This window comes from Tachyglossus aculeatus, chromosome 17 (assembly GCF_015852505.1).
Source record: "Tachyglossus aculeatus isolate mTacAcu1 chromosome 17, mTacAcu1.pri, whole genome shotgun sequence".
Taxonomy (NCBI): domain Eukaryota; kingdom Metazoa; phylum Chordata; class Mammalia; order Monotremata; family Tachyglossidae; genus Tachyglossus; species Tachyglossus aculeatus.
Window position 1 is genome coordinate 55,660,835 of NC_052082.1, and position 13,588 is coordinate 55,674,422.

General features: G+C 53.3%; 1 protein-coding gene across 1 annotated transcript; it reads right to left on the reverse strand.

Annotated features, from left to right (window-relative positions):
• Positions 1-1,789: 1,789 nt before the first annotated feature.
• On the reverse strand, positions 1,790-11,011 carry BCL7B (BAF chromatin remodeling complex subunit BCL7B). The gene is made up of 6 exons (XM_038759220.1): positions 10,887-11,011; positions 5,855-5,930; positions 3,803-3,899; positions 3,376-3,546; positions 3,043-3,122; positions 1,790-2,832 (listed from the first exon to the last, which is right to left on the reverse strand). The coding sequence occupies exons 1-6, from the start codon at positions 10,976-10,978 to the stop codon at positions 2,740-2,742; spliced, it is 609 nt and encodes a 202-aa protein (XP_038615148.1). The 5' UTR covers positions 10,979-11,011; the 3' UTR covers positions 1,790-2,739.
• Between the last annotated feature and the right edge of the window lie 2,577 nt (positions 11,012-13,588).

Sequence of the window (13,588 nt, forward strand, 5' to 3'; positions counted from 1 at the left end):
GAGTTCTAATCCCAGCTCCACCACTTCTGCTGTGTGTCCCTGGGCAAGTCATTTAACTTCTCTGGGCCTCAGTGACCTCCTCTGTAAAATGGGGATTAAGAGTGTGAGCCCCATGGAGGACAGTCACAACTTGAATCTATGCCAGCACTCAGAACAGTGTTTGGCACATAGTGAGCGCTTAACAAGTACGATTACTATTGTTATTAAACACTGATCAGTTAGAACCTGTAGTGGAGAGAAACCCGGCTCCACTTCCAACCACCGTCCGTGGCCTATAATCGGCAGATTCAGACTCTGTGCCTTGCTCAGTCAGTCAATCGATCAGTGGTATTTACTGTGTGCAGAGCACTGGACTAAGCACTAGGGAGAGTACAATATAAGAGTTGGTAGACACATTCCCTGACCACAAGGAACGTAGAGTCTACAGGGGGTGAAAGATAGTAATGTTAAAAATTAATAAATTACAGATCTGGACTTGAGCGTGACTGTGAGTGACTCCAGACTGTTAACTCACTGTGGGCTCCCCCTTTTAGACTGTGAGCCCACTGTTGGGTAGGGACTGTCTCTATATGTTGCCAATTTGTACTACCCAAGCGCTTAGTGCAGTGCTCTGCACACAGTAAGCGCTCAATAAATACGATTGATGATGATGATGATGATGGGCAGGAATGTGTCTGTTATATTGTGCTCTCCCAAGCGCTCAGTACAGTGCTGTGCACACAGTAAGCACTCAATAAATACGACTGAACAAATGAATGAATGAGTACTGTGGGGCTGAGGGACGGGTGAATAAAGGGTTGTGAATTTTCTTTCCGGGCCATTGACCGCGATACTTGCCCAGCGTGGAGTTCAGTTATTATTATATTATCATTAATAATAGTAACGGTATTTGTTAAGCACTTACTTTGTGTCAAGCGCTGTTCTAAGTGCCGGGGTAGATACAAACTAACCAGGTTGGACCAAGTCCACGTCCCACACGGGGCCACAGGGAGTTTACGCTCTAGTGGGAGGAGACAGACCTAGATCTACTTAAGCGAGTGGGTCTAGGAGAGAAAAGTCCCCCACTTTGTGTCCGTGAAAATGCTACTTGTTTGCTGCGTGACCTTGAGTTAGTCATTTCACTTCTCTGGGCCTTAGTCACCTCAGCTGTAAAATGGGGATTGAGACTGTAAGCCCCACGTGGGACAGGGACTGTGTCTTACCCGATTTGCTTGCATCCACCTCAGCGCTTAGTGAAGTGCCTGGCACATAGTAAGCGCTTAACAAATACCGCCATTATTATTATTACAGTTGTTCACCTTCTCTAGGCCATGGCCATAAGGATGAGCATATAGGTCAGACACCAGTGGTTAACAGAGAGATCAGAAGAAATCATTGATGCTGCAGTTGATTATAGTAATAATAATAATAATTATTATTATGCTATTTGTTAAGCGCTTACTATGTACCAAGCATTGTTCTAAGCGCTGGGGTAGATACAAGTTAATCAGATTGGACACAGTCCCTGTCCCACACGGGGCTCACGGGCTTCATCCCCATTTTACGGATGAGGGAACTGAGGCACAGAAAAATGAAGTGACTTGCCCAGGGTCACACAGCGGGCAGGCGGCAGAGCTAGGATTAGAACCCAGGTCCTTTTGACTCTCAGGCCCATGCCCTCGGGCTTCCGATGCCAGCTGGAAGGGATTGGGACCCCTCCATTAAACTCATCCTCCGGTCCCCGGCTCCCAGACAGCCCCCTCCCGCACCCGGGGGCCCTCGACAAGACCAGGACGCTCGGACGCCGACGAAACGTATTTCAAATAGTTTAATTTTAAAAATATTCTATTCAGTGCTAAAATATGTCTTCACTCACAGTCGCCCATTTCCATTTTCTTAAACTTCTGTTTTCTTCTTTTGGAACGAAAAAAATAAAATCACAAGAGTTCGATTCGACATGCAGATTCCAAAGAAAAGGAGTTTTCCCGAAAATCTGAGCTGGGTTGAGGGGGAGGGAGTGGAGGGGAGAGAGGGGTGGGCAGAGGGGGATTGCCGTAGCCACACTACACAGGCCACACAAGCTCTTGCTGGGACACGGGCCGGGGTGGGGCCGTGGGGGGAGTGGGCGAGGGCAGGCCGCTGGGGCGGCTCCGGGAGACGGGACTACTGTAGGGAGCGGGAACGGGAGCGAGAGTGGGACCACCCCGGAGGCCTGTCCGCCGGGGGAGTTTCTGAGCATCTCCCCCTCCTTCTCCCCACTCCTGCTCCCTTGGCACCGGCCCTGGGGCCTGCTGGGAAAGTCCCCGGGCCGCTGCCCAGCCGGTGACTATCCGGCTCCAAGCCGGGGGCATTCGGGAGGCCACGGGGTGGAGGCTCTGGACGGAGACCCTTCTCCAAGACCCGTCTCTCCAGGGGGCGGCTGCAAACCTGGGGGCGACAGCTGGGGTCTGGGGCGGCGGTGGCGGGAGACCCCCCCCCGCAACCCGAACCCGGCCCGCCGAGGTGGCAAGTGGAGCGGGGGTGGCCCGGCCCCCGGCCCGTATGGCCTCCGCCAGCCCGGGGCCCGGGGGCCGGAAAGCAAGCAGAGAGGGACCTAGGGGGCAGGGAGGTAACGCCGGGATCCCGGGCCGGACCGCGGGGCCGAGGCCCTCCCCGCCCTCGGCGACGCGGCGTGGCCTGAACCAGAATCCAATAAATAGAGGCGAGGGGCTGGGTGGGTGGGTGGGCGGGCGGTCGGGCAGATGGGGCTCTGGGATCCCGCTAGCTCTCGGATGCCGTCGGTGGCGCCGCGGGCCGGTCCCCGCAGAAGCGCTTCAGCGGGGGAGCCCCAGGGTCTTCCGCTTCCTCGGAAACCTGGGGGATGGGACAGAACGGAGGAGAGAGCTGGAGTGGCCGGGGAGGTCATGGGGGGACTGGACGGCCGGGCACCCCTGGAGGCCCTGGGCTCGGGCTCCTGGGCTGGTTCCCTGCCCCCTCCTCGCTGCCCCAGGGCGGGCCCCCTTTGCCCGGCCCTGGTGCCCGGGCCTCCCTCCCTGTCCACGGCCCTTCCGCCGGCCCCCTGACCTGGGTCTCCACGGGGACGGGCTCCTCCTTCGTCAGGGTGGGAGGTTCGTCGGCGACTTCTGAGGCAGGCAAGGAGGGCTCTGGGAAGGCAGGAGGGTCAGGGAGGCTTCCCGCCCACCCTCCCCCTCGACCTTCCCCAGGGGCCCATCCCCACCCATGCCACCCACTGGAAAGGGCAGCCAGCCTCCACCCGCCGGCAGCGGTACAGCTGCTTCCCTGGGCATCAGAGATTCGCTCCGTCGGCTCCCCTCACACCCCCGGTGCGGACGATGATGGGGAGGGGCCACAGGAGGAAGGTGGGAGCCGGCCTCCCCCTGCCCGGGACTCGCTCACCCTCCAAGATCTCCTGGCCCAGGGTGGGCGGCTGGGAGTCGTCCGTGCGGAAGTCGGAGGTGTGTGCGGGGCTCAGGGACTCGCTCTGCTGAGGGCTGGGGCTGGAATTGGTGCTGCTGTCCACTTTGAGCTGGTACACGTCCGACATGGAGCTCTGATTGCTGTTCTCGTCTGTAAGCCGGACAGCACCGGGAGAGGAGGAGGAGGAGGAGGAGGAGGACAGGGCATTGGGGGCCCGGCTCTGGGCCCGCCCCGCCCTGCCTCGCCAGCACCGGCCCGACGGTGGGCTGGACCTGGGCCGGGCAGGGCCTTGGAGAGGCCACGGGCTGGAGGAGGAGTCCCTGGCTTTGGGCAACCTCGGTCAGAGGGCCAGGCTGTGGGCCCTTCTCGGTGCCCCCCGACCGTGGGAGAGGCAGGCGGGACTCACCCTGGAACTCTAGGAGGAGGGAGGAGTTGGCGGAGGTGTCGGAGGGAAAACCGTTGGGTTCCCGAGCTGCCGAACTGTTGGACTTGGACTTCTCTTTCTGGAAAGAAGGACAGGCGGCCTCCCGTTAGGACTCGAGCGGCTGGGGAGACCAGCACCCCTGAGCCATCCCAACTAGCTCCGGGTTTGGATTAAAAGAGGGAAAAGTCGGGTGTGTCGGATGGCCCGCCCCTAACCGGGAGGACCGCCACCCCCCAACCCCCCGGGTCCGGCCCACGGTTTTTCCAAGCGTCGGGCGGCCGGAACTTCATTGCTTCTGCTCCCACATCCTCCCCGAGGCGCTTCCGTTCTCAGCACCGACTCCTGCACTCCACTGTTTAGGCACCTACTCACCTACTGAGCCATTTTTCCTTTCTAATAATAATAATAGTTGTGGTATTTGTTAAGCGCTTACTATGTGACAAGTACTGTTCTAAGTGCTGGGGTAGATACAAGGTAATCAGGTTGGACACGGTCCCTGTCCCACATGGGGCTCACGGTCTCAATCCCCATTTTACAGATGAGGTAACTGAGGCCCAGAGAAGTGAAGTGACTTGCCCAAGGTCTCCCAGGAGACATGTGGCAGAGTCGGGATGAGAATCCACATCCTCTGATTCCCAAGGCCCGGGCTCTTTCCTCTAAAGCATGCTGCTTCCCTTCTCTTCTTCCTTTCTCTTCTTCTACCTGTAATTTTTTTTGGGGGGGGGGGGGGTGTCTGTCTTACTTGCTAGAAGCTCCCTGAGGGCAGGGGTCGTGGCTACTGACTCTCCCAAGCATTTAGTACAGCGCTCTGCACGAAAGAAATTGTAAGCTCCTTCAGGGCCCGGTTCCCATCTACTAACTCTTTTGTACTCTCCCAAGTGCTTAGTACAGTCAGTGCTCTGCACAAAGTAGGCGCTCGCTCAGTAAACACTCCTGCTTGGCTGATCCTGAACCAGACACATGTTCAGAGGCCCAAGAGTCCTCGCTGCTCCCAGACACCATTTCTAAGCCCGCAGACTGGGAAGACGTGGCCGTTCGGGTGCTGTTCCGTGGGCCTGGGGGACATCGGGGGAGGAGAAGGAGAGGGGCTCCGAGCCCAACCAGACCCCCAGAGGTGCAGAGGGGGAACGAGACCCTGAACCAACCTGTCTTTCCGGGATCGGGGAGTTTTCGGGGGTCTCTCTGGGCTAGTCCGGGCCATGCTGGGGGCAGCAAGGAGCCCTTCAATCGTTCGATTGTATTTATTAAGCGCTTACTTAATAAACCACCTTCAGCCAACCACTTTTGGCTCCTGGTTAGGCAGCGGGACAAAGAGAGCCTCTTTGCCAACTGGGTTGTCCCCTGGGCCCAAGGGCATCTGCGGGGGTGAGGGAAATCTCAGGATGTTTGTGCTGCGGAGCAAGGGGAGGGGAGGCTTGGGGACCCATGGTCACCCGGGGGGTTCCGCGGCCAGCTCTTGCCCCCTGGGCCCCATGGACTTCTTGCGAGGTTCAGCCCCACGCGCCTTCCTTACACAGAGCACTGCCCCCGTTGTGGCCCCATCCAGATCTGGGCCGGGACCAAAGGCAGAGAAATCCTCCAGTCTTCTGGAGGCTAAATAACACTAATAATAATGATGGTATTTGTTAAGCGCTTACTAGGTGCCAGACACTGTACGAAGCAGTGGGGTGGATACAAGCTAATCGAGCTGGACAGGATACAAGCTACTCGAGATGGACACAATCCCTGTCCCATGTGGGGTTCCCAGTCTTGTTCCTTATTTTACCGATGAGGTAACTGAAGCACAGAGAAGTGAAGTGCCTTGCCCAAGGTCACACAGCAGACGAGTGGCGGAGCTGGGATTAGAACCCATGACCAATATGATCTATCTCCCTTTGGGGCGAGCCGGTATCCCGTCCCTCTGCCTTCCGAGGTCTTCCGATGCCGAATAAAGAGGGGGCACTGAGGCCCCACCCTGAAATCTGAAGGCTCTCGGAGAAACCCTGCCCTCGCTGGGACGGGAAGATGCCAGTGTCCCTGGCATCCAACACTTACCTCTTTGCTGTCAGTCACTGGCACCCACTTAAATATCCGAAGGGACGTGTCACCCACAGTCACCCACTTCTTCTCCCTGGCACAGGAGGAAACCGGTTAGAGCAGGCAGAGGTCGTTGGCTCCCATTCAACCCGAGGGGCTCCTCAAGGCAGCCCTCTGCCATGTTAGGGGATCCAAAGTCATCCCAAAACAGGGCCTCTGGGGGTTAATCTCCCTTCCCTCTGGTTTAAAGACCTATAGCTCTATACTCAGGCCAGCTCACTCTACATATGTGTCCCACAGCACGTATGTATAGATCTGTAATTTATTCATTTATTTACTTATTTATGGACACTAATGTCTGTCTCCCCCCTGTAGACTGTGAGCTCGTTGTGGGCAGGGAATGAATGTATCTATTGTTGTACTGTACTCTCCTGGCTCTTAGTACAGTCCTTTGCACACAGTAAGCGCTCAATAAATACGATTGATTGATTTGCACACAGTAAGTGCTCAATAAATACAATTGAATGCATTAGTGAAAACATCCTTATGGATCAGAGGGGGAAGTGTTGCAGAGCGGGGGGATTTTCCATAGTCATCCAGGGAGACAATGGAAAAGCCAGAACCAGAATTCCAATCCCTCATTCCAAGCCTGCTTTCTAAGAAGCGTGGCCTAGTCAAGACGAAAGAGCACAGGCCTGGTGACCAGAGGATATGGGGTCTCATCCCCGCTGCACCGCCCCTACCTGCTATGCAACTTGGGGCAAGTCATAACTTCTATGTGCCTCAGTTTCCTAATTTGATGACGATGGTACTTGTTAAGCGCTTACTCTGTGCCACGCAGGGTTCTAAGCGCTGGGGTAAATAGAAGCTAATCGTATTCAAACTTGGTTGTCAAGGCCAGGAGTAGCCTCTTCGATAGATCAGTCCATGGTATTTATCGAGCGCCTGGGAACTTGTGTTGTGGACAAGCAGGGGAACTTCTGTGTGACCTTGGGGGCAAATCACTTCACATCTCTGGGCCTCAGTTCCCTCATCTGTGAAATGGGGATTGAAACTGTGAGCCCCACGTGGGTCAGGGACTGTGTCCCACCCTATATGCTCGTATCCACCCTAGCGCTTAGTGCAGTGCCCACCACATGGCAAACGCTTAACAAATACTGCAATTATTATTATGGGGCACTTGGGCAGCAGGGGATTTTCTTGCAGAAAGTAATGCCCTTTTCGAGGGGTGCCAAGGTGGGGTGAGGGTAAGTGAGATCTCAGCGGGAAGGTCCGTCTGGTCTGGGGGAGGGCATTCGTTCTTTCAACAGAGAAGCAGCATGGCCTAGTGGCTAGGGCTTGGGAGCCAGAGGTCGTGGGTTCTAATCCTGGCTCCTCCACCTGTCAGCTTTGTGACTTTGGGCAAGTCACTTCACTTCTCTGGGCCTCAGTTCCCCCATCTGTAAAATGGGGATGAAGACTGTGAGCCCCACGTGGGACAACCTGATCACCTTCTATCCCCCCCAGCGCTTAGAGAAGCAGCGTGGCTCAGTGGAAAGAGCACGGGCTTTGGAGGTCATGGTTCAAATCCTGGCTCCGCCAATTGTCAGCTATGTGACTTTGGGCAAATCACTTAACTTCTCTGTGCCTCAGTGTAAAATCTGTAAAATGGGGATGAAGACTGTGAGCCCCCCGTGGGTCAACCTGATCACCTTGTAACCTCCCCAGGGCTTAGAACAGTGCTTTGCACATAGTAAGTGCTTAATAAATGCCATCATTATTATTATTAGAACAGTGCTTCACACATGGTAAGTGCTTAACAAATACCATCATCATCATTATTATTATTCAATCGTATTGATTATCTATCCCATTATTATCTATTGAGAAGCAGCGTGGCTCAGTGGAAAGAGCATGGGCTTGGGAGCCAAAGGTCAAGGGTTCGAATCCCAGCTCCGCCACTTGTCTGCTGTGTGACTTTGGGCAAGCCACTTAACTTCTCTGTGCCTCAGTGACCTCATCTGTAAAATGGGGATGAAGACTGTGAACCCCCCATAGGACAACCTGATCACCTTGTAACCTTCCCAGGGCTTAGAACAGTGCTTTGCACATAGCAGGCGCTTAATAAATGCCATCATTATTATTATAACAGTGCTTTGCACATGGTAAGTGCTTAACAAATACCATCATCATTATTATTATTATTCAATCATATTTATTGAATATCTATCCCATTATTATCTATTGAGAAGCAGCGTGGCTCAGTGGAAAGAGCACGGGTTTGGGAGCCAAAGGTCAAGGGTTCGAATCCCAGCTCCGCCACTTGTCTGCTGTGTGACTTTGGGCAAGCCACTTCACTTCTCTGTCACTCAGGTCCCTCATGTGTAAAATGGGGATGAAGACTGTGAACCCCCCCATAGGACAACCTGATCACCTTTCATTCATTCATTCAATCATATTTATTGAGTGCTTACTGTGTGCAGAGCACTGGACTAAGCGCTTGGGAAGTACAAGTTGGCAACATATAGAGACGGGCCCTACCCAACAGTGGGCTCACAGTCTAGAAGGGGGAGACAGACAACAAAACAAAACATATTAACAAAATAAAATAGAATAAATATGTACAAGTAAAATAGAGTAATAAATATGTACAAACATATATATACAGGTGCTGTGGGGAGGGGAAGGAGATAAGGCTGGGGGGATGGGGAGGAGGGGGAGAGGAAGGAGGGGGCTCAGTCTGGGAAGGCCTCCTGGAGGAGGTGAGCTCTCAGTAGGGCTTTGAAGCTTTGCACATAGTAAGTGCTTAATAAATGCCATCATTATTATTATTAGAACAGTGCTTTGCGCGTGGTAAGCCATTAACAAATACCATTATTATTATTATTAAAACGTATTTATTATTATCTATCCCAGTGCTTAGAACAGCGTTTGGCACATAATAAGCGCTTAACAAATACCATCATTATTGTTATTATTCAATTGTATTTATTGAGCGCTTACTGTGTGCACAGCACGGCGCTAAGGGCAGGCCTCTCAGGAGAAGCATTGTAGCCTAGTGGAAAGAGCACAGGCTTGAGTTCTAGACTGCAGCGTGGCTCAGTGCAAAGAGCCCGGGCTTTGGAGTCAGAGGTCATGGGTTCAAATCCCAGCTCTGCCAACTGTCAGCTGTGTGACTTTGGGCAAATCACTTCACTTCTCTGGGCCTCAGTTCCCTCATCTGTAAAATGAGGATTAAAACTGTGAGCCCCCCCCCACCCCAGGGACAACCTAATCACCTTGTAACCTCCCCAGCACTTAGAACGGTGCTTTGCACATAGTAGGCGTTTAACAAATCAATCAATCAATCAATCGCATTTATTGAGCACTTACTGTGTGCAGAGCACTGTACTAAGCGCTTGGGAAGTCCAAGTTGGCAACATATAGAGATAGTCCCTACCCAACAGCGGGCTCACAGTCTAAAAGGGGGAGACAGAGAACAAAACCAAATAATAATAATAATAATGATGATGGCATTCATTAAGCGCTTACTACCTGCAAAGCACTGTTCTAAGCGAACAAACTAACCATACTAACAAAATAAAATACCAATAACAAATACCATTATTATTATTATTAGTCTGTGAGCCCGCTGTTGGGTAGGGACCGACTCTATGTGCTGCCAACGTGTACTTCCCAAGCGCTTAGTACAGTGCTCTGCACACGGTAAGCGCTCCCTACACAGGATCGAATGAATGAATCTCCACACGTCAGCTGTGTGACCCTGGGCAAGTCACTTCACTTCTCTGCGTGGCTCAGTGGAAAGAGCCCGGGCTTTGGAGTCACAGGTCATGGGTTCGAATCCCGGCTCCGCCACATGTCTGCTGTGTGACCTTGGGCAAGTCACTTAACCCGGGCCTGGAATGCCCTCCCTCTGCCCCTCCGCCAAGCTAGCTCTCTTCCTCCCTTCAAGGCCCTGCTGAGGGCTCACCTCCTCCAGGAGGCCTTCCCAGACTGAGCCCCTTCCTTCCTCTCCCCCTCGTCCCCCTCTCCATCCCCCCATCTTACCTCCTTCCCTTCCCCACAGCACCTGTACATATGTATATATGGTTGTAAATATTTATTACTCTATTTATTTATTTATTTATTTATTTTACTTGTACATTTCTATCCTATTTATTTTATTTTGTTGGTATGTTTGGTTCTGTTCTCTGTCTCCCCCTTTTAGACTGGGAGCCCACTGTTGGGTAGGGACTGTCTCTATGTGTTGCCAATTTGTACTTCCCAAGCGCTTAGTCCAGTGCTCTGCACATAGTAAGCGCTCAATAAATACGATTGATTGATTGATTCTCTGAGCCTCAGTTACCTCATCTGTAAAATGGGGATTAAGACTGTGAACCCCACATGGGACAACCTGATCACTCTGTATCCCCCCCAGCGCTTAGAACAGTGCTTTGCACATAGTAAGCGCTTAACAAATACCATTATTATTATTATTATTATTAGACTGTGATCCCGCTGTTGGGTAGGGACCGACTCCATGTGCTGCCACCTTGTACTTCCCAAGCGCTTAGTACAGTGCTCTGCACACGGTACGCGCTCCCTACACAGGATCGAATGAATCGCCACACGTCAGCTGAGTGACCTTGGGCAAGTCACTTCACTTCTCTGTGCCTCAGTTCCCTCATCTGTAAAACGGGGATTAAGACTGTGAGCCCCACGGGGGACAACCTCATCTCCTTGTGTTCCCCCCCCCAGCGCTTAGAACAGTGCTTTGCACAGAGTAAGCGCTTAACAAATATTAACATTATTAACGAGGGGCAGCCCCCTCAGAGGGAGCGGGTGACGGGGCGGGGGCTCCCGCGCATGCGCGGGCTCCAACGGTCCCTGCGGGCCGGACCACGTCTCGCGCTGCGCCGCGATTGGCTGCGTGGCCGTCACGTCACCGCCCCCCGACGCCGGCGCTCGGCCCCGCCCCCTCCTCCTCATCTCCCCCCCCTCACCCCGCCCCGCCCTCCTCCCTCTCCCCTCCCCCTCCCCCTCCTCCTCCCTCAGGGTCGCTCGGCAGCCCCCCGACCCCGCTCCTCCTCACCATTTCCGCACTTTCTCGATGGCCGCCATCACCTTTTTGATGTCATCCTTGGCCCGGCTGCGGGTCTCGGCCCGGACCGACCGGCCCGACATGGCGGCGGCGGCGGGAGCGGCGAGGGCCGGGGCTCTTGCTCCCAGGACACGGAGCGAGCGCGCGCCGCACGCGCCGCCGCCGCCGCGTCACCGCCCGCCTGCTCTGCCCCCCCCCCCCCAACACCTCCCCCCCATCCTTCCCCCTGGCGCGCGCGCGCGCGCGCTCTCGCGCACCGCCCCCCCCCCCCCGCTCGTGTCCGCAACGCGCCTGCGCGGCCCTGCCGCCTTTCCCGCCCGCGGCGCGCGCGCGCGCGGCACGTGCCCCGGCGCTGAGGAGAAGGCAGGCGCGAGGACCAACGCCACGGCCTAAGAATAATAATTAATAATAATAATAATAATGTTGGTATTTGTTCAGCGCCCACTATGTGCCAAGCACTGTTCTAAGCGCTGGGGGAGGGAGGTGTATCTCCCACAGGTGATCAGGTTGGCCCACATGGGGCCCACAGTCTGCATCCCCCTTTTACAGATGAGGTAACTGAGGCCCAGAGAATAATCATCATAATAATGATGGCATTTATTAAGCACCCATTAAGTGCCAAGCACCGTTCTAAGCGCTAGGGGGGGATACAAGGTGATCAGGTTGTCCCACGTGGGGCTCACAGTCTTCATCCCCCTTTTACAGATGAGGTAACTGAGGCCCAGAGAATAATCATCATAATAATGATGGCAGTTATTAAGCACCCACTAAGTGCCAAGCACCGTTCTAAGCGCTAGAGGGAGATACAAGGTGATCAGGTTGTCCCACATGGGGCCCACAGTCTGCATCCCCCTTTTACAGATGAGGTAACTGAGGCCCAGAGAATAATCATCATAATAATGATGGCATTTATTAAGCACCCACTAAGTGCCAAGCACCGTTCTAAGCGCTAGGGGGGATACAAGGTGATCAGGTTGTCCCACATGGGGCTCACAGTCTGCATCCCCCTTTTACAGTTGAGGTAACTGAGGCCCAGAGAATAATCATCATAATAATGATGGCATTTATTAAGCACCCATTAAGTGCCAAGCACCGTTCTAAGCGCTAGGGGGGGATACAAGGTGATCAGGTTGTCCCACGTGGGGCTCACAGTCTTCATCCCCCTTTTACAGATGAGGTAAGTGAGGCCCAGAGAATAATCATCATAATAATGATGGCAGTTATTAAGCGCCCACTAAGTGCCAAGCACCGTTCTAAGCGCTAGGAGGGGATACAAGGTGATCAGGTTGTCCCATGTGGGGCCCACAGTCTTCATCCCCCTTTCACAGATGTGGTAACTGAGGCCCAGAGAATAATAATAAAATAATGATGGCATTTATTAAGCACTTACTATGTGCAAAGCACTGTTCTAAGCACTAGGAGGGGATACAAGGTGATCAGGTTGTCCCACGTGGGGCTCACAGTCTTCATCCCCCTTTTACAGATGAGGTAACTGAGGCCCAGAGAATAATCATCATAATAATGATGGCATTTATTAAGCACCCACTAAGTGCCAAGCACCGTTCCAAGCACTAGGGGGGATACAAGGTGATCAGGTTGTCCTACATGGGGCACACAGTCTTCATCCCCCTTTTACAGATGTGGTAACTGAGGCCCAGAGAATAATAATAAAATAATGATGGCATTTATTAAGCACCCATTAAGTGCCAAGCACCGTTCTAAGCGCTAGGGGGGGATACAAGGTGATCAGGTTGTCCCACGTGGGGCCCACAGTCTTCATCCCCCTTTTACAGATGAGGTAACTGAGGCCCAGAGAATAATCATCATAATAATGATGGCAGTTATTAAGCGCCCACTAAGTGCCAAGCACCATTCTAAGCGCTAGAGGGAGATACAAGGTGATCAGGTTGTCCCACATGGGGCCCACAGTCTGCATCCCCCTTTTACAGATGAGGTAACTGAGGCCCAGAGAATAATCATCATAATAATGATGGCATTTATTAAGCACCCACTAAGTGCCAAGCACCGTTCTAAGCGCTAGGGGGGATACAAGGTGATCAGGTTGTCCCACATGGGGCTCACAGTCTGCATCCCCCTTTTACAGTTGAGGTAACTGAGGCCCAGAGAATAATCATAATAATAATGATGGCATTTATTAAGCACCCATTAAGTGCCAAGCACCATTCTAAGCGCTAGGGGGGGATACAAGGTGATCAGGTTGTCCCACGTGGGGCCCACAGTCTTCATCCCCCTTTTACAGATGAGGTAACTGAGGCCCAGAGAATAATCATCATAATAATGATGGCAGTTATTAAGCGCCCACTAAGTGCCAAGCACTGTTCTAAGCGCTAGAGGGGGATACAAGGTGATCAGGTTGTCCCACGTGGGGCCCACAGTCTTCATCCCCCTTTTACAGATGTGGTAACTGATGCCCAGAGAATAATAATAAAATAATGATGGCATTTATTAAGCACTTACTATGTGCAAAACACTGTTCTAAGCGCTAGGAGGGGATACAAGGTGATCAGGTTGTCCCACGTGGGGCCCACAGTCGTCATCCCCCTTTTACAGATGAGGTAACTGAGGCCCAGAGAATAATCATCATAATAATGATGGCATTTATTAAGCGCCCACTGTGTGCCAAGCACCGTTCTAAGTGCTGGGGGGGGGGGATACAAGGTGATCAGGTTGTC

Excerpts from the sequence above, each read along its gene's own strand:
- BCL7B (XM_038759220.1), bottom strand. The coding sequence starts at position 10,978 with ATGTCGGGCCGGTCGGTCCGGGCCGAGACCCGCAGCCGGGCCAAGGAT. Across the intron at positions 3,900-5,854 it reads CAGTGACTGACAGCAAAGAG|AAAGAGAAGTCCAAGTCCAA; the intron begins GTAAGTGTTGGA and ends CCTTCTTTCCAG. Across the intron at positions 3,547-3,802 it reads CCTCCTCCTAGAGTTCCAGG|ACGAGAACAGCAATCAGAGC; the intron begins GTGAGTCCCGCC and ends TCCGGCTTACAG.